This window comes from Neopsephotus bourkii, unplaced genomic scaffold, assembly GCF_033783945.1.
Source record: "Neopsephotus bourkii isolate Nb327-2 ecotype Australia unplaced genomic scaffold, CSIRO-AGI_Nbou_v1 NB_326, whole genome shotgun sequence".
NCBI lineage: Eukaryota > Metazoa > Chordata > Aves > Psittaciformes > Psittacidae > Neopsephotus > Neopsephotus bourkii.
The window spans coordinates 43,552-67,241 of NW_026900834.1; the positions used below are offsets into that span (position 1 = coordinate 43,552).

General features: G+C 64.8%; 3 protein-coding genes across 4 annotated transcripts; 2 read left to right on the plus strand and 1 right to left on the minus strand.

Annotated features, from left to right (window-relative positions):
* The first annotated feature begins 235 nt into the window (after positions 1-235).
* PIP4K2C (phosphatidylinositol-5-phosphate 4-kinase type 2 gamma) lies at positions 236-4,601 on the plus strand. Its single transcript, XM_061347801.1, has 10 exons — positions 236-391; positions 483-580; positions 663-759; positions 839-979; positions 1,049-1,195; positions 1,306-1,344; positions 1,612-1,725; positions 3,871-4,111; positions 4,187-4,290; positions 4,480-4,601. The coding sequence occupies exons 1-10, from the start codon at positions 254-256 to the stop codon at positions 4,558-4,560; spliced, it is 1,200 nt and encodes a 399-aa protein (XP_061203785.1). The 5' UTR covers positions 236-253; the 3' UTR covers positions 4,561-4,601.
* A 769-nt stretch (positions 4,602-5,370) lies between these two features.
* Positions 5,371-8,116, plus strand: DTX3 (deltex E3 ubiquitin ligase 3). Of its 2 annotated transcripts, XM_061347807.1 has the most exons (5): positions 5,371-5,481; positions 5,955-6,022; positions 6,354-7,032; positions 7,358-7,575; positions 7,997-8,116. In XM_061347807.1, the coding sequence occupies exons 1-5, from the start codon at positions 5,386-5,388 to the stop codon at positions 8,070-8,072; spliced, it is 1,137 nt and encodes a 378-aa protein (XP_061203791.1). In that variant the 5' UTR covers positions 5,371-5,385; the 3' UTR covers positions 8,073-8,116. The 2 variants fall into 2 exon arrangements, with proteins under 2 accessions (XP_061203791.1, XP_061203793.1); XM_061347809.1 differs by lacking the exon at positions 5,371-5,481 and having other exon boundaries at positions 5,935-6,022; positions 6,335-7,032.
* A 1,536-nt stretch (positions 8,117-9,652) lies between these two features.
* Positions 9,653-22,177, minus strand: B4GALNT1 (beta-1,4-N-acetyl-galactosaminyltransferase 1). Its single transcript, XM_061347802.1, has 10 exons — positions 21,969-22,177; positions 20,437-20,589; positions 19,532-19,638; positions 19,402-19,439; positions 19,121-19,301; positions 15,898-15,999; positions 14,569-14,756; positions 13,034-13,174; positions 11,095-11,332; positions 9,653-9,898 (listed from the first exon to the last, which is right to left on the minus strand). Exons 1-10 carry the CDS (start codon positions 22,160-22,162, stop codon positions 9,684-9,686), a joined length of 1,557 nt encoding a protein of 518 aa, XP_061203786.1. The 5' UTR covers positions 22,163-22,177; the 3' UTR covers positions 9,653-9,683.
* Positions 22,178-23,690: the final 1,513 nt, after the last annotated feature.

Consider the following 23,690-nt stretch of genomic DNA (forward strand, 5'->3'; position numbering starts at 1 on the left):
TCTGTAGGATCACGCACGTCACCTATAGGGTCACATACATCCCATATAGGGTCATAGCCGTCATCTATAGGCTCACATACGTCACCCGGACGGTCACATATACCCGCCATGGGGTCCCAGGCACTCTACCGGAGCGCGGGCCCACAGCGCGCACACGGCGCATGCGCAGTCCCCCTCTCCCACCGTCCCCATCGGCTTCCTGCTCCCCGCTTCCCCCTTCCGGCGCCGCGCGGGCCCGGGCGGAAGTGGCGCCATGGCGGCGGCGGTGGGCCCGGGCGCGCCGCGGGCCAAGACGAAGAAGAAGCAGAAGCGGTTCGTGCCGCAGCGCGTGAAGGTGCCGCGGGCCGCGGACCCGCTGCTGGCCGTGCTCTGCTGGGGCGTCACCCACCAGGTCAGGCCCCGCCACCGGCACCGGCACCGGGCCCGGGCAGGCCCCGCCGCTCCCGGTGCCGGGCGGTCCCACAGCGAGCGCTGCCCCGCAGGTGAGCGAGCTGAGCCAGGTGCCGCCGCCCGTGATGCTGCTGCCCGACGACTTCCGCGCCAGCTCCAAGATCAAGGTCAACAACCACCTCTTCAACCGGTGCGTGCGGGGCGAGGCCAGCGGGGCCCTCCCGTCCCGGTGCTCCCCCCGGCTGCCGTGCCCTCAACCCCCCCGTCCCCAGGGAGAACCTGCCCGGCCACTTCAAGTTCAAGGAGTACTGTCCCCAGGTGTTCCGGAACCTGCGGGAGCGCTTCGGCATCGACGACCAGGACTATCAGGTGGGGGGACAGCGACAGCGGGGGGGGGGGCATTGGGGCACCCCTTCCCCCCCCCGCTGATTTTGGGGTATCCCATCAGGTATCCCTCACCCGGAGCCCCCCGCACTGGGTGGGCAGCGACCGGCGGCTCCTGCTCTGCTCTGACCGCACCCTGGTGGCCAAGGAGCTGTCAGGGGAAGACGTGGCCGATGTCCACGGGCTCCTCTCCCATTACCACCAGGTACGGGGGTGCCGGGGGGGGCGGGTCCCCGCGGGTCCCGGTGTGTCACTGAGCCCCCCCCCCCCGCAGTACGTGGTGCAGTGCCACGGCAGCACGCTCCTGCCCCGCTTCCTGGGCATGTACCGTGTGAGCGTGGACAGCGAGGAGACCTACCTGCTGGTCATGAGGAACATGTTCAGCCACCGCCTGCCCGTGCACCGCAAATACGACCTCAAGGTAATGGGGGGGGGGGGGGGGGGACGGACCTGTGCACCTCCCCTGTCCCCTGTCCCCCAAGTGCAATCCCCATTTCATGGTTCCTCTCCATCACCTCCACGTCTCTGCAGGGTTCCCTGGTGTCCCGAGAAGCCAGCGACAAGGAGAAGGTACCAGGGTGGGCAGGTGGGATGTGACCCCCCAGACTTGAGGGGGTCATTATCCTCCAGGCCTCATTATCCCCCACCCCAATAATGACAGCTCCTTGGCTGCCTCCCCTGGTGATGGCTCATGGTGGGGCTGGCACGGATCTAAGCCCTCTGCTACGGGCACGTGGTTCCCTTCACCCCTGGGGATCCCCCCGCTGCCTCCCCCCTCCAACTTGATGCTTTTTTGGGGTGCTCCTCCCCAATATGCCCCCCCCCGCCGTGTTGCAGGGCAAAGACCTGCCCACCCTGAAGGACGTGGATTTCCTGAACAAGAACGAGAAGGTCTACGTGGGGCAGGAAGACCAGAGGGACTTCATGGAGAAGCTCAAGAGGGATGTGGAGGTGGGAGAGTTGGGGCCTGCACCCCAAATTGGGACCCATAGTGTGGGTGCTGCACCCCAAAGTGGGACCCATAGTGTGGGTGCTGCACCCCAAAGTGGGACCCATAGTGTGGGTGCTGCACCCGAAAGTGAGACCCATAGTGTGGGTGCTGCACCCCAAAGTGGGACCCATAGTGTGGGTGCTGCACCCCAAAGTGGGACCCATAGTGTGGGTGTTGCACCCCAAAGTGGGACCCATAGTGTGGGTGCTGCACCCAAAGTGGGACCTATAGTGTGGGTGTTGCACCCCAAAGTGGGACCCATAGTGTGGGTGCTGCACCCCAGAGTGGGACCCATAGTGTGGGTGTTGCACCCCAAAGTGGGACCCATAGTGTGGGTGCGCACCCCAAAGTGGGACCCATAGTGTGGGTGCTGCACCCCAAAGTGGGACCCATAGTGTGGGTGCTGCACCCGAAAGTGAGACCCATAGTGTGGGTGCTGCACCCCAAAGTGGACCCATAGTGTGGGTGTTGCACCCCAAAGTGGGACCCATAGTGTGGGTGCTGCACCCCAAAGTGGGACCCATAGTGTGGGTGCTGCACCCCAGAGTGGGACCCATAGTGTGGGTGTTGCACCCCAAAGTGGGACCCATAGTGTGGGTGCTGCACCCCAAAGTGGGACCCATAGTGTGGGTGTTGCACCCCAAAGTGGGACCCATAGTGTGGGTGCTGCACCCCAGAGTGGGACCCATAGTGTGGGTGTTGCACCCCAAAGTGGGACCCATAGTGTGGGTGCTGCACCCCAAAGTGGGACCCATAGTGTGGGTGTTGCACCCCAAAGTGGGACCCATAGTGTGGGTGTTGCACCCCAAAGTGGGACCCATAGTGTGGGTGCTGCACCCCAAAGTGGGACCCATAGTGTGGGTGTTGCACCCCAAAGTGGGACCCATAGTGTGGGTGCTGCACCCCAAAGTGGGACCCATAGTGTGGGTGTTGCACCCCAAAGTGGGACCCATAGTGTGGGTGCTGCACCCCAAAGTGGGACCCATAGTGTGGGTGGTGCACCCCAAAGTGGGACCCATAGTGTGGGTGCTGCACCCCAAAGTGGGACCCATAGTGTGGGTGTTGCACCCCAAAGTGGGACCCATAGTGTGGGTGCTGCACCCCAAAGTGGGACCCATAGTGTGGGTGTTGCACCCCAAAGTGGGACCCATAGTGTGGGTGCTGCACCCCAAAGTGGGACCCATAGTGTGGGTGCTGCACCCGAAAGGAGACCCATAGTGTGGGTGCTGCACCCCAAAGTGGACCCATAGTGTGGGTGTTGCACCCCAAAGTGGGACCCATAGTGTGGGTGCTGCACCCCAAAGTGGGACCCATAGTGTGGTGTTGCACCCCAAAGTGGGACCCATAGTGTGGGTGCTGCACCCCAAAGTGGGACCCATAGTGTGGGTGGTGCACCCCAAAGTGGGACCCATAGTGTGGGTGCTGCACCCCAAAGTGGGACCCATAGTGTGGGTGCTGCACCCCAAAGTGGGACCCATAGTGTGGGTGCTGCACCCCAAAGTGGGACCCATAGTGTGGGTGCTGCACCCCAAAGTGGGACCCATAGTGTGGGTGCTGCACCCGAAAGTGAGACCCATAGTGTGGGTGCTGCACCCCAAAGTGGACCCATAGTGTGGGTGTTGCACCCCAAAGTGGGACCCATAGTGTGGGTGCTGCACCCCAAAGTGGGACCCATAGTGTGGGTGTTGCACCCCAAAGTGGGACCCATAGTGTGGGTGCTGCACCCCAGAGTGGGACCCATAGTGTGGGTGTTGCACCCCAAAGTGGGACCCATAGTGTGGGTGCTGCACCCCAAAGTGGGACCCATAGTGTGGGTGTTGCACCCCAAAGTGGGACCCATAGTGTGGGTGCTGCACCCCAGAGTGGGACCCATAGTGAGGGTCCTGCACCCCAAACTGGGACCTATAGTGTGGGTGTTGCACCCCAAAGTGGGACCCATAGTGTGGGTGCTGCACCCCAGAGTGGGACCCATAGTGAGGGTCCTGCACCCCAAACTGGGACCTATAGTGTGGGTGTTGCACCCCAAACTGGGACCCATAGCCCAGGGCGGGCTCAGGGAGCCCCTGCACCAACGTGGTGCTTTGGTTGTGTCCCCCACCCCATAGTTCCTGGTACAGCTGAAGATCATGGACTACAGCCTCCTGCTGGGCATCCACGAGGTGGGGCGGGAGGAGCCAGAGGAAGAGGAGCTGGAGGAAGAAGAAGGGGGGGGCGATGAGGGGGGGCCCCCGGGGGGGTTCGGGACATCCCCTGAGGGCATTGGCACCTTCCTCAACTCCCACCGGCCCCTCGGCCCTGGAGACTTCGACCCCTACGTGGACGTCTACGCCTTGCGCTGCAGCGAGGGTGAGGCTGGGGGCATGGGGGGGGGAGCACTCAGACCTCCCTGATCCCCCCTGACCCACCCCGTGTGCCCCCCAGCTGCCCCCCGCCGTGAGGTCTACTTCATGGGGCTCATCGATGTCCTCACTCAGTACGACGCCCGCAAGAAAGCAGCGCATGCGGCCAAGACGGTCAAGCACGGGGTGAGGGGGAGCTCAAACTCTGATGGGGGGAGACCCCAAACTATGGGGGTGTTTGGGGTCAGTTGTGAAAACTTCGGGGGGGGGTTGCTTGGGTGGGTTACAGCCCCTTGGCAGGCTTTTGGGGGGAGTCTTGGTGGGAAGGGGGTTGCAGGGTCCAGGGGGGTGTCTGACCCTGTGCCCCCCCTCCAGGCAGGAGCTGAGATCTCCACCGTGAACCCCGAGCAGTATGGGAAGCGCTTCCTTGACTTCATCACCAACATCTTTGCTTAGGGGGGGCCTCAGGACCAACGGCCCACCCACCCCCGAGGACCAAGGGGCTCCCCCCGCCCCCCATTCCCAGTCCATGGTCCCCCAGCAGGCCCTGGTTTGCTGTACAAGTGCCTTAACTTTATTGGGGGGTAGGGGTGGGCTGGGGCTTCTGCCCCCCTCCATTGGGGGGGGCTCACACACTACTTGCCCCAGGGAGGGCCCCCCCCGTCTCCCCAACTTCTTCTTTTCTGAGCCAGCCCTGGGGGGGTCCCATTCCTTGCCCTCCCCCCCTGCTCTCTTCATAGGGGACCTGGGGGTTCACCAGAGCCCCCCCTCATTGCAGCCCTCAGGGCTGATCCCATTCCCATGGGAGGGTCCCTGACCTTTTGTGACCCCGCCCCGGGAGGGGTGGGGGAACAGGGACGGGGGGGTGATTCCCGACACCCCCCTCTATCCAAGGGGGTCGCTGGGGGTGGTCCCGCCCCCCCCCGCCCCCTTCTGTGTTTCAATAAATTATTGATCCAGAGCCGGCTCCGAGCCCTGAACGGGACCCGAGCACCCCCCGCGGTACCGAGCACCCCCCGCCGCTGCGGGCGAACCCCGCAACACCTCTCGCCTGCCTCTAGTCTACGCCCTCATTCAAGCCACGCCCTCTATGCGTCTGACCACGCCCCATCCCAGTGCCGCGCCTGGGTTCCTGGTCACGCCCCCACCTCCTTTCCCCGCCCCCTTCCTTTAGCCCGGCCCCCGCCATCGCGCGCCGTTCCCATGGCGACTCTCCCGCTGCTCCTCGCTCGCGGATCTCCTCCCTCCACTGCCGTTGCCATGGTCCCCGCCCCCGTTGCCATGGCGGCCCCGCCCCGCGCGTCACGTGACGCGCGGCGGCTCCGGGCCGCGCCGCCGCCGCCACCACCGCCGCCCCTCTCGGTCCTCCCGGCGATGGTGGGTCCGTGGGGGGGGGGCACGGGGACACGGGGACGGGCACCGGGACCCCCCTGCCCCGCCACCGGCGCCACCGGGCCCCGCTGTGCCCGGGAACAGGCCCCTCGGCCCGGTCAGGCCTCCCCCGAGCGCCCCAGGCCCCATCTGGGCCTCCGGGGACAGGCCGCGGCCCCATCCGGTCCCCTCCGCGCACCCCGGGTCCTCCCAGGCCCGGGCATCCCCCGGGCAGCTCAGGGGGGACCCTCCCAGCAGAGGGGACCCCGCGCAATGGGGGAGCCGCACGCGTAGAGCGGTGGGGCTCGGGGTGCAGGAGGGGCCGGGGGGTCTCCAACTCCCTCCGGGGGGGGCCCGAGGCCTGTTTGTTATTGCCGGGTCTCCTGGGGACATGGGGGGTGATGGTGCTGGGGGGGTGATGACCCCCATAAGTGGGCCAGGGACCCCCATGTAACCCCCCCCGTGTCCCCCCCCTGCAGCCTGTGGCTCGTGGCTCCGGTGCTCCGCTGGCATCTCCGGCTCCTGCTGTCCCCCATGGGCTCGCCAGGTGGGTGTCACCCCCCATGGGCCTGGGGAGCCCCCCCGGGTTTGGGGACCTCCCCTTTGGGCACCATTGTGGGGGGCTGAGCAAGGGGGTCCCCTAAATGTCCCCTCCATGGGTCACAGGGCTGTGACCCCCCCTTAACTTGATTGCTTTGGGGGCTTAGTCCCTGAGGCGCCGCCTTGAGCGGTGCCTGCATGCGCCGTCCTTCTGCTGCGTTTGGGGCATGGGGGGGATGCTGACACTCAGGTCCCATGGGGCCGCCTGTGGGTGCCACCTCTCAAGCTCTGACCCCCGTGGGGGGGACACCCCCCCCAGTGTCATTTGTCCTCTCCAGGATGGCAGCGTGCGGCGGGGCCACTAAGAACAAGGTCACGGTCTCCAAGCACGTCTGGGACTTCTTGACCAAGGAGAGCCCGGCCAAGCTGGCGCGGCTGAAGGAGGAGACCAAGGTCAGCATCATGGTGGATGGGGAGACCTCCGACATCTACGTCCTGCAGCTCTGCGTGCCCCCCCCGGGGCCCCCGGGTGGGCTCTGCCCGGCCCGCAAAGCCCTCAAGGCCTTGCTGAAGGAGACGGAGAAGGAGCTCAAGAAGAAGAACCCCTCGAGCCGCCATGGGGAGCTGGTTGGATGCGTCACCGTCCTGGAGCCTGGCGGTGCCGCCCTGGGGGGCCGGGGCCCATCCACAGCCCCCTCATCCTCGGGGGGGCCGTCGGCAGCCGGGTGCTCGCGGGAGGAGGAGCCCGAGCGCCAGTGCCCCATCTGCCTGGGGGAGATCCAGAAGATGAAGACGCTGGAGAAGTGCCGGCACTCCTTCTGCGAGGCGTGCATCACGCGGGCGCTGCAGGTCAAGACCGCCTGCCCCATGTGCGGGCGCTTCTACGGGACCCTGGTGGGCAACCAGCCCCCCAACGGCCGCATGCTGGTGACGCGCGACGCCGGGCTCCTGCTGCCCGGCTACGAGAGCTTCGGCACCATCATCATCCAGTACGTCTTCCCGCCCGGCGTGCAGGGGGTAAGATGGGGCCGGTGGCTCCCACCAACAGAGCGGGGACCTGCGCGGGGTTCTGCCTACCCCAAAACCCCCGTGGCTTGGGTGAAGGGAGGGAGCCCAGGATGGGATGGGTGACACCAAAGCAGAGCCAAAACCCTGCTGGGGGAGCCCGAACCCTACTGCGTGCCCCAGCCCTATAGCCTTGGGCACAGCACCATGGTAATGCTGTATGTTACTGGTACCTCTGGATGACCCCAGGCCCTGCTGTGTGCCCCTAACCCCATACGCCTGGGTACCCCTGACTCCCAAGGCCCTGCTGGGTCACTCAGGGTGTCCCCCCCCGCAGGAGGAGCACCCCAACCCTGGCGTGCGCTACCCGGGCACCACGCGTGTGGCGTACCTGCCTGACTGCCCCGAGGGCAACAAGGTGCTGGGGCTGTTCCGCAAGGCCTTCGCCCAGCGCCTCACCTTCACCGTGGGCACCTCCATGACCACGGGCAGGGCCAACGTCATCACCTGGAATGACATCCACCACAAGACCAGCTGCACCGGCGGGCCCCAGCTGTATGGCACCCATGGGGGGGATCCGTGGGGGGACACCCCAGGGGGATGGAGGCCTGGGGTAGGGGTGCCCCTGAGAGTGGGGCATCTGCGGGGGTACCCATGGGGCTCAGGGTTACCCCAGGGGAAGGGGGGAGAACCCCTGGGGTGAAAGGGCCCCACCCATATGGGGTGGGGGGCACCCATGGAGGGATGTACTCATGGGGGCACCCCTGAGGATTGGGGGTACCCCGGGGGGGTTCCCCTTCGGGCAGGGGTTAGGGGTATGGGGGTACCTGGAGTGGGGGCCTCGTTGTAGGGGGTGCGCCTGTGGCAGGGGAAGAGCCTTGGTGGGGGTGCACCCTGGGGTGGGGACCCCCAAAAGTGGGTGTGGGTCCCTGGGGGTATGAAGGTGGAGGCACCCACTGAGCTTCCCCCCCTCCAGGTTCGGATACCCTGACCCCACGTACCTGGCACGGGTGCAGGAGGAGCTGCGGGCAAAAGGCATCACCGAGGACTGAGCGGGGGGGGGGCACTGGGACTCCCCCCCCGGAAGACGGGGACATCCCCCAAGGAACCGAGATTCCCCCAGGGGGGAAACGAGGACCATGGCAGGGCCCGGGGGGCGTTGGTGCCCTGGGGGGGGGCGGATGGTTAATTTATTAATTGATTTTTTATTCCCCCCCTGCCCAATCTGTAACTTTGATCCAATAAAAATATGCAACGATGCGAGGGGGGGGCGGAGCTGGGGGTGGGGGGCAAGAGGTTTGGGGGAGGGGATGGCGACACTGGGGGTGGGGCACCAATGTGGAGGCACCAGGATGGAGACCTGAGAATAGGGACACCAGGATGGGGGATGTTGGGGTGGGCACACCAGGATGGGGACTGCAGGAGGGAGACGTTGGGATGGGGTCACTGGGATGGGGATTTCAGGGTGGGGACGTTGGGGTGGGAGCATGGGAATGGAACACCGAGATGGGGCCACTGGGATGTGTCCCTCTTGTGCCCGTGCCTGAGCGCCCCTGGCAGGAGCTTGACGGGGACGGACGGGAGGACCCAGGGGAGCTCCTGCAGCCCCTAAGGCCACGCCCCTCGCCTTAAGCCACGCCCCCACCCGAGGGAACCGGGCTAACGGACTAGAAAGGCCATGCCCCATCTCGAAGCCACGCCCCCGCCCCCGTGACGTCACCCGCGGCAGCAAATGGGGCGCGCGCTGGGGGCGGGACCAGTAACGAGGCAGAGACCGGTGTCGTCAAAATCTCTCCATCCATTGGGTAGAAAAGGGGGGGGGGGAGGGAGGGAAGCCCCGCCCCCTGAGGCCGGAAGGGGGCTTGGGGACAATAGAAAACTCGGGGGGGAGGGGGGCATAAAATGGGGGTCCCGGTCACGTGGGTTCCGGGGGGGGCCGGAACAACCCCCCCACAGTAGAAAAAAGCTAAAAACGGGGGGTGGGGGGACACTGGGGTAAACCATGGGGCTGCCCGCCCCCATGGCGTGGCCCATAGGGCCCCCTAGGGGGTGGCCCATCATAGGGTGGCCCATGGAGGTGGCCTATGGGGTTGTCACCCCCCCCGGGTGGTTGTCCATGGGGTGGCACATGGGGCTGGTCCCTCCCCCCAGGGTGATCCATAGGGTGGTCCATGGGGGTTGTCCATGGGGTAACCCATGGGATGGCACATGGTGGTTGTTGTGTCCGTTCCCCCCCAAAGAGTGGCCAATTGGGGTGCCCGTGGGTGGTGGCCCATGGGCAGTGCCCCTCAGGTTGGGACCCATGGTGACAGCATCCCATGGGGCTGTCCCCCAAGTGGTGGCCAGTGGGGTGCCCCATGCAGGTTACTGCCCCTGGGGTGGCAGCTCATGGGGGATGCCCATGTGTGGGTCCATGGAGTGTCCCGTTGGGATGTCCCCCATTGGGTGTCCCATGACAGTTGCTCCCCTCCCGCGTGGTGGCCTCTAGCGTGACCCATAGCATGGCACATAGTGTGACCCACAGGTCTGCCCGTAGCTTTGCCCATTGGGTGTCCCATGGTGCTTCCCCCCACCTGGGGTGGTGGCCCATGGCTTTGCCCCTGTGCTGTCCCGTTGGGGGTCCCATTCCCATGCCGGCTGCCCCGCGGGAGGCCGGGGGGGGTTCAGTTGCCAGCCATGCACTTGAAGCGGTTCTTGAAGAAGAAGAGGCGATGCTTGAGGCTGAGGCTGTCGTCGCGCGCCGCCGGGTACCGGTACCGCGCGTACTGGCGCTCGCCCTCGGAGCGGCGCCACGGCAGCGCCAGCTTGGACGCGTGGTCCACAACCACGTCCTCGCAGGAGCCCACGTGCAGCACCCCCAGCCCGTCAATGAAGAACTCTGGGGGGACAGGAACCCCATGAGCTCATGCTCCCATGTCCCACATCCCCATGTCCCACATCCCCATGTCCCACATCCCCATGTCCCATATCCCCATGTCCCCATGTCCCCGTATCACACATCCCATGTTGCATATCCCCATGTCCCTTTATCACACTTCCCATATCCCCATGTCCCACATCCCCATGTTCCATATCCCCATGTCCCCATATCCCCATGTCCCTTTATCACACTTCCCATATCCCCATGTCCCACATCCCCATGTTCCATATCACCATATCTGACACCCCTATATCCCACATCCCCATTTCCATAACCCCATATCCCACATACCCATGTCCCATATCCTGTATCGCCCTATCCCATATCCCACATCCCCATATCCCACATCCCATATCCCACATCCCATGCCCCCATATCCCACATCCCCTATCCCCATATCCCACATCCCCAAATCCACATCACCTATCCCATAGCTCACATCCTGTGCCCCATATCCCACATCCCTTATCCCACATCCCATGTCCCCATATTCCACATCCCCGTATCCCACATCCCCAAATCCTACATCCCATATCCCACATCCCCTATCCCATATCCCACATCTCATGTCCCCCTATCCCACATCCCCATATACCACATCCCATATTCCAGATCCCCTATCCCACATCCCATATCCCACATCCCCATATCCCACATCCCCTATCCCCATATCCCACATCCCCAAATCCACATCCCATGCCCCCATATCCCATGTCCCACTATCCCACACCCCTTATACCACATCCCCTATCCCACATCCCCACATCCCATATCCCACATCCCTTATTCCACATCCCATGACCCCATATCCCACATCCCCTACCCCACATCCCATGTCCCACGTCCCCTATCCCATATCCCCACATCCCACGTCCCCATATCCCACATCCCATGTCCCACTATCCCACACCCCTTATACCACATCCCGTATCCCACATGCCCTATCCCACATCCCCACATCCCATATCCCACACCCCTTATACCACATCCCCTATCCCACATCCCCACATCACCTACCCCCATATCCCACATCCCCACATCCCCTATCCCACATCCCCTACCCCCATATCCCACATCCCCACATCCCCTACCCCCATGTCCCGCGTCCCCTATCCCCCATCTCCCCCCCATCTCCCCCGTGTCCCGCCGCTCACCGAGGTGCGCCACGCGCCGCAGCCGGGGGTCGAACCCCACCTGCCGGACCTTGTCCGTGCGGGCCAGGAAGAAGTTGACGACGCCGTCGGTGACGACGCAGGCCGGGAAGCCCGCGAGGCGGTGATGGAAGCCGGGGCGGGCCCGCAGGCAGTCCCCGCCCGCGCCGCCCGCCCGCACCGAGAGCCGCTGCCGGTAGGTGGTGGTGAAACCGGTGATCTCCCGCACAGCGCCACCCACCTGCGGGAGCCGCGGCGCCGTCACTGCGGGAGCCGGACGGGGGCGGGGGCGGGGGCGGGAACGGGAACAGGGAACGGGGAATAACAGGGAATGGGAACGGGAACAGGGAACGGGGAACAGGGAACAGGGAATGGGAACAGACACGGGAATGGGAACGGGAACAGGAACAGGGAACGGGGAATAACAGGGAATGGGAACGGGAACAGGGAACGGGGAATAACAGGGAACAGAGAATGGGAACAGGGAACGGGGAACAGGGAACAGGGAATGAGAACAGGAACAGGGAACGGGGAACGGGAACAGGGAATGGGAACAGACACAGGAGTGGGAACGGGAACAGGGAATGGGAACAGGAACAGGGAACGGGGAATGGGAACAGGGAATGGGAGCAGATACGGGAACAGGGAACAGGGAATGGGAACAGACACGGGAATGGGAACGGGAACAGGGAACGGGGAACAGACACAGGAGTGGGAACGGGAACAGGGAATGGGAACAGACACAGGAGTGGGAACGGGAACAGGGAATGGGAACAGACACAGGAGTGGGAACGGGAACAGGGAACGGGGAATGGGAACGGGAACAGGGAATGGGAGCAGATACGGGAACAGGGAACAGGGAATGGGAACAGACACAGGAATGGGAACGGGAACAGGGAATGGGAGCAGACACGGGAGTGGGAACGGGAACAGGGAATGGGAGCAGATACGGGAACAGGGAACAGGGAATGGGAACAGACACGGGAATGGGAACGGGAACAGGGAATGGGAGCAGACACAGGAATGGGAACGGGAACAGGGAATGGGAACAGACACAGGAGTGGGAACGGGAACAGGGAATGGGAGCAGATACGGGAACAGGGAACAGGGAATGGGAGCAGACACGGGAATGGGAACGGGAACAGGGAATGGGAACAGACACAGGAATGGGAACGGGAACAGGGAATAGGAGCAGACACGGGAATAGGAAAGGGAACAGGAACAGGGAATGGGAACAGACACGGGAATGGGAACGGGAACAGGGAATGGGAGCAGACACGGGAATGGGAACGGGAACAGGGAATGGGAGCAGACACGGGAATGGGAACGGGAACAGGGAATGGGAGCAGACACGGGAATGGGAACGGGAACCGGAACAGACATGGAAATAGGAATGGGAACAGAAATGGGAATGGGAATAGACACGGGGATTGAAAAGGGAACAGGGAATGGGGAACGGGAGCAGACGTGAATGGGAACGGGAACTGGAACAGGCATGGGGATGGGGATGGCAATGGACACGGGAATTGAAAGGAAAGGGAACAGGAGCAGGAATAGGAATGGGAATAGGAACAAACATGGGAATGGGAATGGGACCGAGAGCACCGGCACCAGGAAAAGGAACCAGGACCCCGGCATTGGCACTGGGAACGGGAACCCAGCATCAGCACCGGGAATGGGACCTGAAGCCCAGGTCCAGCAATGGCTCTGGGCACCAGGAACAGGGTGGGAGCAGCCCCCGGGGCCCTGGGACAGGGGCAGGGATGGGAGCAGCGGCCCCGCCGTCAGCACCGGGGATGGGTTGAGAGCAGCCCCCGGGGCCCTGGGATGGGGCAGGGATGGGAGCAGCGGCCCCGCCGTCAGCACCGGGGATGGGTTGAGAGCAGCCCCCGGGACCCTGGGATGGGGCTGGGACCCGAGGGCACCCCCGCCCCCCCCGCACCAGGTCCAGGCTGGTTCTCTCCAGCACATCCACGAGCTTCTCGAGCCGCGTGCGGGGCGTGAAGATGAAGTCGTCGTCCACCCACAGCACGTACTTGGTGCTCACCTGGGACACGGCCAGGTTCCGCCCCGCGAACCAGCCCTGCGGGGACGGCGTCAGCCCCACGCCTGCCCCACTGCGCCCACGGCAGCCAACGGCACCCCCATGGCACCCCCATGGTAACCCCCATGGTAACCGCATGGTAACCCCCATGGTAACCCCACGGTAACCCCATGGTAACCCCATGGTAACCCCATGGTAACCCCATGGTAACCCCATGGCCCCCCACAGCCACCCCATGGTAACCCCATGGCAACCCCATGGTAACCCCATGGTAACCCCATGGTAACCCCATGGTAACCCCATGGCACCCCATGGTAACCCCATGGTAACCCCATGGTAACCCCATGGCACCCCATGGTAACCCCATGGTAACCCCATGGCCCCCCACAGCCACCCCATGGTAACCCCATGGCAACCCCATGGTAACCCCATGGTAACCCCATGGTAACCCCATGGCACCCCACAGCCACCCCATGCTCACCACGTGTCCACCCCACAGCAACCCATGATGTCCACAGCACCCCAAGGCATCCCACAGCACCCCATGGTAACCCATGGCATCCACAGCACTCACAACACCCCAAGGCACCCCATTGCATCCCGTGGCACCCAACAGCATCCCACAGTACCCCATGGAACCCCATGGCAACCCACATCACCCCACCGCAGCCTATGGCACCCTCAGCACCCCTTGAGACCCCACAGCATCCTATTGCACCCCACACCTCCCCACAGCCCTCCATGGCACCCACAGCACCCCATGGCACCCCACAGTATCCTATGGCATCCCACAACTCCCCACAGCACCCCATGGCACCCACGGCACCCCATGGCACCCACAGCACCCCATGGCACCCCACAGTATCCTATGGCATCCCACAACTCCCCACAGCACCCCATGGCACCCACAGCACCCCATGGCACCCCACAACTCCCCACAGCACCCCATGACACCCACAGCACCCCACAGCATCCTATGGCACCCCACAACTCCCCACAGCACCACATGGCACCCACAGCACCCCATGGCACCTACAGCATCCTATGGCACCCCACAACTCCCCACAGTATCCCATGACACCCCACAGCACCCCATGACACCCCACAGCACCCCATGGCACCCCACAGCATCCTATGGCACCCCACAACTCCCCACAGCACCCCATGGCACCCACAGCACCCCATGGCACCCACAGCACCCTATGGCACCCCACAACTCCCCACAGCACCCCATGACACCCCACAGCACCCCATGGCACCCACAGCACCCCATGGCACCCCACAACTCCCCACAGCACCCCATGGCACCCACGGCACCCCATGGCACCCACAGCACCCCATGGCCCCCCCAGCACCCCATGGCACCCCACAACTCCCCACAGCACCCCATGGCACCAACAGCCCCCCATGGCCCCCCAGCCCCCCGGGCGCACCTTGCCGAAGGGCATGACGTAGTGCTCGAGGTGGGGCCCGCTGAGCGGCTCGGGCCGGGGGCTGTCGTCGGCCACCACCACGGTGACGCCGGGGTAGAAGCGGCGGATGCTGGAGAGGAGCCCCCGCAGCTTCTCGTAGCGCAGGAAGGTTTTGGTGGCGATGGTGACCAGAGCCGAGACGTTGTAACCTGGGGGAGGGGCCAGGGAACGGGGCTGAACCGGGGGGGAAAGGGACTGGGGCACTGGGAGCACTGGGGGGCACTGGGAGCACTGGGGGGTGGGCACTGGGAGCACTGGGGGGCACTGGGAGCACCGGGGGGTGGGCACTGGGAGCACTGGGAGCACTGGGGGGGGGGCACTGGGAGCACGGTTGGGCACTGGGAGTACTGGGGGGTGGGCACTGGGAGCACGGTTGGGCACTGGGAGCACTGGGGGGTGGGCACTGGAGGACGCGGGGGGCACTGGGAGCACTGGGGGTCACTGGGAGCCCTGGGGGGCACTGGGAGCACTGGGGGGTGGGCACTGGGAGCACTGGGGGGCACTGGGAGCACTGGGGGGAGGGCACTGGGAGCACTGGGGGACACTGGGAGTACTGGGGGTACTGGGAGCACTGGGGGTACTGGGAGCACTGGGAGTACTGGGAGCACTGGGAGTACTGGGAGCACTGGGAACACTGGGAGCACTGGGGGGCACTGGGAGCACTGGGAGCACTGGGAGCACTGGGGAGCACTGGGGGGAACTGGGGGCACTGGGGGCACTGGGAGCACTGGGGGGCACTGGGAGCACTGGGGGGGCACTGGGAAGCACTGGGAGGCACTGGGAAGCACTGGGAGGCACTGGGAGCACTGGGAAGCACTGGGAGGCACTGGGGGGGGCACTGGGAAGCACTGGGAGGCACTGGGAGCTGGGGGGGCACTGGGAGCACTGGGGGGGCACTGGGAGCACTGGGGGGGGCACTGGGGGCATTAACGGGGCACTGGGAGCACTGAAGGGTCACTGGGAGCACTGGGGGGCACTGGGAGCACTGGGGGGGCACTGGGAGCACTGGAGGGGCACTGGGAGCACTGGGGGGCACTGGGAGCACTGGGGGGGCACTGGGAGCACTGGAGGGGCACTGGGAGCACTGGGGGGTGGGCACTGGGAGCACTGGGGGGCACTGGGAGCACTGGGAGCACTGGGGGGGCACTGGGAGCACTGGGAGGGGCACTGGGAGCACTGGGGGGGGCACTGGGAGCACTGGGGGGGCACTGGGAGCAATAGGGGGGGGCACTGGGAGCACTGGGGGGCACTGGGAGCATGGGGGGGGCACTGGGGCTCAGTCCCAGTCACCTCCGTCACCGTCACTGTCCCCGGGCCCATAGAGCCTTGGCGCGGGCGGGTGCCGGATGCGGATGGCGAAGGCGGCCTCGTGCCCGTGGGTGCAGAACTGCACTGGAGGGGCAGTGGGAGCTGGGCGGCACCGGCACCCCCCCACCGCGGGGACCCCCTCCCCGGCCACGGACCCCAGGGGGGGGCACCCACCTCAGCCCACCCATGGACCAGCTCCCATCCGCATCCCACCCATGGACCAGCTCCCATCCGCATCCCACCCATGGACCAGCTCCCATCCGCATCCCACCCATGGACCAGCTCCCATCCGCATCCCACCCATGGACCAGCTCCCATCCGCATCCCACCCATGGACCAGCTCCCATCCGCATCCCACCCATGGACCAGCTCCCATCCACATCCCCCACCCATGGACCAGCTCCCATCCGCATCCCCCATGGACCAGCTCCATCCGCATCCCACCCATGGACCAGCTCCATCCACATCCCACATCCCACCCATGGACCAGCTCCCATCCGCATCCCACCCATGGACCAGCTCCCATCCGCATCCCACCCATGGACCAGCTCCCATCCACATCCCACATCCCACCCATGGACCAGCTCCCATCCGCATCCCACCCATGGACCAGCTCCACCACATCCCCCATGGACCAGCTCCATCCGCATCCCACCCATGGACCAGCTCCCATCCGCATCCCACCCATGGACCAGCTCCCATCCGACATCCCACCCATGGACCAGCTCCCATCCGCATCCCACCCATGGACCAGCTCCATCCGCATCCCACCCATGGACCAGCTCCCATCCACATCCTCACATCCCACCCATGGACCAGCTCCCATCCACATCCCACCCATGGACCACATCCGCATCCCACCCATGGACCAGCTCCCATCCGCATCCCACCCATGGACCAGCTCCCATCCGCATCCCACCCATGGACCAGCTCCCATCCGCATCCCACCCATGGACCAGCTCCCATCCACATCCCACATCCCACCCATGGACCAGCTCCCATCCGCATCCCACCCATGGACCAGCTCCCATCCACATCCCACCCATGGACCAGCTCCATCCGCATCCCACCCATGGACCAGCTCCCATCCACATCCCACATCCCACCCATGGACCAGCTCCCATCCGCATCCCACCCATGGACCAGCTCCCATCCACATCCCACCCATGGACCAGCTCCCATCCGCATCCCACCCATGGACCAGCTCCCATCCGCATCCCACCCATGGACCAGCTCCCATCCGCATCCCACCCATGGACCAGCTCCCATCCGCATCCCACCCATGGACCAGCTCCCATCCGCATCCCACCCATGGACCAGCTCCATCCGCATCCCACCCATGGACCAGCTCCCATCCGCATCCCACCCATGGACCAGCTCCCATCCGCATCCCACCCATGGACCAGCTCCCATCCGCATCCCACCCATGGACCAGCTCCCATCCACATCCCACCCATGGACCACTCCCATCCGCATCCCACCCATGGACCAGCTCCCATCCGCATCACCCATGGACCAGCTCCCTCCGCATCCCACCCATGGACCAGCTCCCATCCGCATCCCACATCCCACCCATGGACCAGCTCCCATCCACATCCCACATCCCACCCATGGACCAGCTCCCATCCGCATCCCACCCATGGACCAGCTCCCATCCGCATCCCACCCATGGACCAGCTCCCATCCGCATCCCACCCATGGACCAGCTCCATCCGCATCCCACCCATGGACCAGCTCCCATCCGCATCCCACCCATGGACCAGCTCCCATCCGCATCCCACATCCCACCCATGGACCAGCTCCCATCCACATCCCACATCCCACCCATGGACCAGCTCCCATCCGCATCCCACCCATGGACCAGCTCCTCACATCCCACATCCCACCCATGGACCAGCTCCCATCCGCATCCCACCCATGGACCAGCTCCCATCCACATCCCACCCATGGACCAGCTCCCATCCGCATCCCACCCATGGACCAGCTCCCATCCGCATCCCACCCATGGACCAGCTCCCATCCACATCCCACCCATGGACCAGCTCCCATCCGCATCCCACCCATGGACCAGCTCCCATCCGCATCCCAATGGACCAGCTCCCATCCGCATCCCACCCATGGACCAGCTCCCATCCGCATCCCACCCATGGACCAGCTCCCATCCGCATCCCACCCATGGACCAGCTCCCATCCGCATCCCACCCATGGACCAGCTCCCATCCGCATCCCACCCATGGACCAGCTCCCATCCGCATCCCACATCCCACCCATGGACCAGCTCCCATCCGCATCCCACCCATGGACCAGCTCCCATCCGCATCCCACCCATGGACCAGCTCCCATCCGCATCCCACCCATGGACCAGCTCCCATCCGCATCCCACCCATGGACCAGCTCCCATCCGCATCCCACCCATGGACCAGCTCCCATCCGCATCCCACCCATGGACCAGCTCCCATCCACATCCCACATCCCACCCATGGACCAGCTCCCATCCGCATCCCACCCATGGACCAGCTCCCATCCACATCCCACCCATGGACCAGCTCCCATCCGCATCCCACCCCCCATGGACCAGCTCCCATCCGCATCCCACCCATGGACCAGCTCCCATCCACATCCCACCCATGGACCAGCTCCCATCCGCATCCCACATCCCACCCATGGACCAGCTCCCATCCGCATCCCACATCCCACCCATGGACCAGCTCCCATCCGCATCCCACCCATGGACCAGCTCCCATCCGCATCCCACCCATGGACCAGCTCCATCCACATCCCACCCATGGACCAGCTCCCATCCGCATCCCACCCATGGACCAGCTCCCATCCGCATCCCACCCATGGACCAGCTCCCATCCGCATCCCACCCATGGACCAGCTCCCATCCGCATCCCACCCATGGACCAGTTCCATCCAAAGCACCCACCCATGGACCAGCTCCCATCCGCATCCCACCCATGGACCAGCTCCCATCCGCATCCCACCCATGGACCAGCTCCCATCCACATCCCACATCCCACCCATGGACCAGCTCCCATCCGCATCCCACCCATGGACCAGCTCCCATCCGCATCCCACCCATGGACCAGCTCCCATCCACATCCCACATCCCACCCATGGACCAGCTCCCATCCGCATCCCACCCATGGACCAGCTCCCATCCACAGCACCCACCCCGAGCCCCCCTAGGCCCAGCACCCACCGATGTCGGCGGTGTCGGGGTGGAACACGGTGTTGGTGTAGGTGACGAACTGGAGCTGCCGGTTGAGGTGGTCCAGGCGGGTGCTGGCCATGGAGAGGTGGGGCTGCCCCTCACCGCGCAGCAGCACCCCCTCTACCACCGCAGCCACCGCCAGCGTCCCCATGGAGGCCGTCAGGTTCACCTGGGGCAATGGGGGGCAATGGGGGGCAATGGGGGGCAATGGGGGGACGTGTCCCAGGGGGTGCCTTTGATCTGCCCCCCTGCCCTCCACCCACCCTCACCTCATAGCTCTCCCTGCCGGCCGCCTGCAGGCTGAGCCCTGTGGGACCAGAGATGGGGGCAGATGAGTGGGGCAGAGGCCTCCTGCCCCCCTGCCCCACAGCGCCCTCCCGGGCCCCCGGCCCCTCTCACCGGGCACCAGCACCGTCTGCAGCGGCCGCACCTCCACCCCCTGCGCCGGGTACTCCAGGGGCGAGTTAGCGCGGACGATGAGGAGGCGATCGGCCGGAGACTGCACCCTGTGGGGAGCGCGCAGTGGGTGCCCTGCCCCATGGCGCCCTGCCCCATAGCAGGTGCTCACCCTGCCCCATAGCGCCCTGCCCCATAGCAGGTGCTCATCCTGCCCCATAGCGCCCTGCCCCATAGCAGGTGCTCACCCTGCCCCATAGCGCCCTGCCCCATAGCAGGTGCTCATCCTGCCCCATAGCACCCTGCCCCATAGCAGGTGCTCATCCTGCCCCATAGCGCCCTGCCCCATAGCAGGTGCTCATCCTGCCCCATAGCGCCCTGACCCATAGCAGGTGCTCACCCTGCCCCATAGCAGGTGCTCACCCTGCCCCATAGCAGGTGCTCATCCTGCCCCATAGCGCCCTGCCCCATAGCAGGTGCTCATCCTGCCCCATAGCGCCCTGCCCCATAGCAGGTGCTCATCCTGCCCCATAGCAGGTGCTCATCCTGCCCCATAGCGCCCTGCCCCATAGCAGGTGCTCACCCTGCCCCATAGCGCCCTGCCCCATAGCAGGTGCTCATCCTGCCCCATAGCAGGTGCTCATCCTGCCCCATAGCGCCCTGCCCCATAGCAGGTGCTCACCCTGCCCCATAGCAGGTGCTCACCCTGCCCCATAGCACCCTGCCCCATAGCAGGTGCTCACCCTGCCCCATAGCAGGTGCTCACCCTGCCCCATAGCAGGTGCTCATCCTGCCCCATAGCACCCTGCCCCATAGCAGGTGCTCACCCTGCCCCATAGCGCCCTGCCCCATAGCAGGTGCTCGCCCTGCCCCACGGTGACCCCGCTCCGCTGCCCCCCCCCGCTCACCGCTGCCGGTACGAGCGGAACTCGCGCTCCCGCTGCTGCTGCAGCCGCCGCTCGCCGGTTCCGAAGCTGCTGCCGAAGTCAACGGCGCCGCGGCCCTGCCCGAAGAGCGGCCCCGGCTCCGCCGCGCACGAGCACCCGTTCCCGGGCAGCAGCCTGCAGGGGGCGGAGCGGAGCCGGATGGGGCAGCATGGACCAGTACGGACCAGTACGGACCAGTATGGATCAGTATGGACCAGTATGGAACAGTATGGGTCAGTATGAACCAGTATGGATCAGTATGGATCAGTATGGAACAGTATGGGTCAGTATGGAACAGTATGGGTCAGTATGGAACAGTATGGATCAGTATGGATCAGTATGGGTCAGTATGGAACAGTATGGATCAGTATGAACCAGTATGGATCAGTATGGGTCAGTATGGATCAATATGGAACAGTATGGACCAGTATGGAACAGTATGAACCAGTATGGATCAGTATGGAACAGTATGGATCAGTATGGGTCAGTATGGAACAGTATGGATCAGTATGAACCAGTATGGATCAGTATGGGCCAGTATGGATCAGTATGGGTCAGTATGGACCAGTATGGATCAGTATGGGTCAGTATGGAACAGTATGGGTCAGTATGGATCAGTATGGACCAGTATGGATCAGTATGAACCAGTATGGATCAATATGGGTCAGTATGGAACAGTATGGATCAGTATGGATCAGTATGGAACAGTACGGATCAGAATAGACCAGTACGGATCAGTATGGACCAGTATGGATCAGTATGGAACAGTATGGATCAGTATGGACCAGTACGGATCAGTATGGACCAGTATGGATCAGTATGGAACAGTATGGAACAGTATGGAACAGTATGGATCAGAATAGACCAGTACGGATCAGTATGGACCAGTATGGATCAGAATAGACCAGTACGGATCAGTATGGACCAGTATGGATCAGTATGGAACAGTATGGATCAGTATGGACCGGTACGGATCAGAATAGACCGGTATGGAACAGTATGGATCAGTATGGACAAGTATGGATCAGTATGGACAAGTATGGATCAGTATGGACAAGCATTGACCAGCATGGACCAGTATGGACCAGTATGGACCTGTATAGACCAGCATGCACCAGTATGGACCTGTATGGACCCGCATGGACCCGTATGGACCAGCATGGGCCCGTATGGACCAGTATGGACCCACATGGACCAGTATGGAGCAGCATGGGCCAGCACAGCCTTGCCGCCCACGCTGACGCCTCCTCAGCCCCACCAATCACCCTGCCACAGCCCCATGGCTCCAGCCCCCAGCCCCGGGGTGCTCCATCCCTGGGTCCATGGACTCACCCCCCTTGGGTGCCACCCAAAGCATGGCTCCCCCCAACAGCGCCTGCTCCCAGCCATGGGTGCCGCTGTCCTGAGGTTCTCACGTCTATGGGTCCCCCCACCCATGGGTGCCCTCATTCCCCCCCCCCATGAATAACCCCCCCATGTGCCCCCCACACCCCCACCGTGGGCCCCGCCCTCACTCGATGACGTCACGGCGCAGGCGGAAGGGCACGTGCGGGTAGGCGCGCGCGGGCCCTCGTGGGGGGGGCGGCAGGCGGGGGGGGCCGCTCAGGTCCACGCTGGGGGGGCCCGCGGGCACCCAGAGGTGCAGCAGCAGCGCCAGCGCCGAGGCCACGCCCACCGCCAGCGCGCACGAGCGCGGCGCGCCACGCATGCTGCGGCCGGCAGGGGGCGCTGCAGCAGAGGGAGGGGACACAGCGTGACCCCGAGTGACCCCGAGAGTACACCGACCCCTCCCCAGTTCATCCCAGTGCCCCCCCCCCCGGTTCCCCCAGCACCCTCCAGAACCTCCCATTGCCTCCCCACTTGCTCCCAGTGTCCCCAGGAATCCCACAGTGTCCCTCTGTGATCCAAGCCTTTCCAGCACCCCCCTGTCACTCCCAGTGCCTCCCAGTGCCCCCCAGTGCTCCCAATGCCCCCCACTGCTCCCCAGTGCGCCCAGTGCCCCGCAGTGCTCCCACTGCTCCCAGTGCATCCCAGTGCCCTGCAGTTTCCCCCAGTGCTCCCCAGTGCCCCCCATCATTCCAGTGCCCTCCAGCGCTTCCTAGTGCCCCCCAGTGCCCCCTCATCATTCCAGTGCTCCCAGTGTTCCCCAGTGCCTCCCAGTGCTCCCAGTGCCCCCAGTTCTCCCAGTGCCCCCAGTGCTTCCCACTGTCCCCAGTGCTCCCACTGCCCTCAGTGCTCCCAGCACCCCCAGCATCCCCAGTCTCACCTCGGGCTGGCTGCAGGTCTCTTGGGGGTTCTCAGCTCACGCTCATGGCTCTGTCCCCCACAACACCGGCCTGGGGACACAGGGACAGCATCAGGGCCAGGGGACACACACAGACCCCCCACGGGGGTTCTGTGCAAGGAGGGGGGGGTCAGGATTGGGGTGGGCAGGAATGGGGGGGCAGGAATGGGGGGCAGGATGGGGGCGTAGGATTGGGGAATCAGGAATGGAGGGGGTCAGGACTGTGGCGGTTTGGGAATGGTGGCCCAGGAATCAGGGCACAGGATTGGGGATGCAGGATTGGGGGGGTCAGGAGTGGAGAGATCAGGATTGAAGGGGTCTGGCAATGGAGGGCGAGGAGTAGGGGGACAGGATTGGGGGATCAGGAATGGAGGGGGGGTTAGGAGTGGGCGGGTCAGGTTGCGGGGGTTCGACAGTGGGAGATAGACCGGGGGGAGTCAGGCAATGCGGCCAATGCGGGGCTTGAGGGATTTAGAGGCCCGGGGGGGAGCTTAGGGAAAAGGGAGATGTAGGCGGATGGCCCCTCTCGCCTCGACCTGTAGCGATATGGAGGCTCTAGATGGCCCCGGCCCTACCTGGCTCCGCCGGCGGGTCCCGGCACCGGCAGAGGCGGGGGTCTGTCGGTGTCTGCGGGGGGGGGGGAAACGGGCGCCCCCGGCGGCCCCGGTTGGGAACGGCACCGCCGCAGCCCCGGGAGGGGCGGGAAGCAGGGGAGCGGGGGGAGACAAAGAGCGGGAAGGAGGCGGCCGCCGCTGTCACCGGCGCATCGGGCCTGGCGGGGGTCGGGATAGGGGCCCCCCCTCGGCTTATCGCCGGGTCCCGCCCCCCTGTGAGGCGGAGGCTCCTGGCGCCACAGGCCGGGCTCTGTCCAGTCATGGGCAGAACAACGGTGCCATTGAGCCCCCGGGGGGTGGAACGGGGGGGGCCGGGACTGCCCGAGGCGGAGGGGACC

Excerpts from the sequence above, each read along its gene's own strand:
- PIP4K2C (XM_061347801.1), top strand. The coding sequence starts at position 254 with ATGGCGGCGGCGGTGGGCCCGGGCGCGCCGCGGGCCAAGACGAAGAAG. Across the intron at positions 1,345-1,611 it reads AAGCCAGCGACAAGGAGAAG|GGCAAAGACCTGCCCACCCT; the intron begins GTACCAGGGTGG and ends GCCGTGTTGCAG. Across the intron at positions 4,291-4,479 it reads CCAAGACGGTCAAGCACGGG|GCAGGAGCTGAGATCTCCAC; the intron begins GTGAGGGGGAGC and ends CCCCCCCTCCAG.
- B4GALNT1 (XM_061347802.1), bottom strand. The coding sequence starts at position 22,162 with ATGCGTGGCGCGCCGCGCTCGTGCGCGCTGGCGGTGGGCGTGGCCTCG. Across the intron at positions 19,639-20,436 it reads TTCCGCTCGTACCGGCAGCG|GGTGCAGTCTCCGGCCGATC; the intron begins GTGAGCGGGGGG and ends CGCTCCCCACAG. Across the intron at positions 11,333-13,033 it reads AGAGAACCAGCCTGGACCTG|GTGGGTGGCGCTGTGCGGGA; the intron begins GTGCGGGGGGGG and ends CGGCTCCCGCAG.
- DTX3 (XM_061347807.1), top strand. The coding sequence starts at position 5,386 with ATGGCGGCCCCGCCCCGCGCGTCACGTGACGCGCGGCGGCTCCGGGCC. Across the intron at positions 6,023-6,353 it reads GTCCCCCATGGGCTCGCCAG|GATGGCAGCGTGCGGCGGGG; the intron begins GTGGGTGTCACC and ends TGTCCTCTCCAG. Across the intron at positions 7,033-7,357 it reads TCCCGCCCGGCGTGCAGGGG|GAGGAGCACCCCAACCCTGG; the intron begins GTAAGATGGGGC and ends CCCCCCCCGCAG.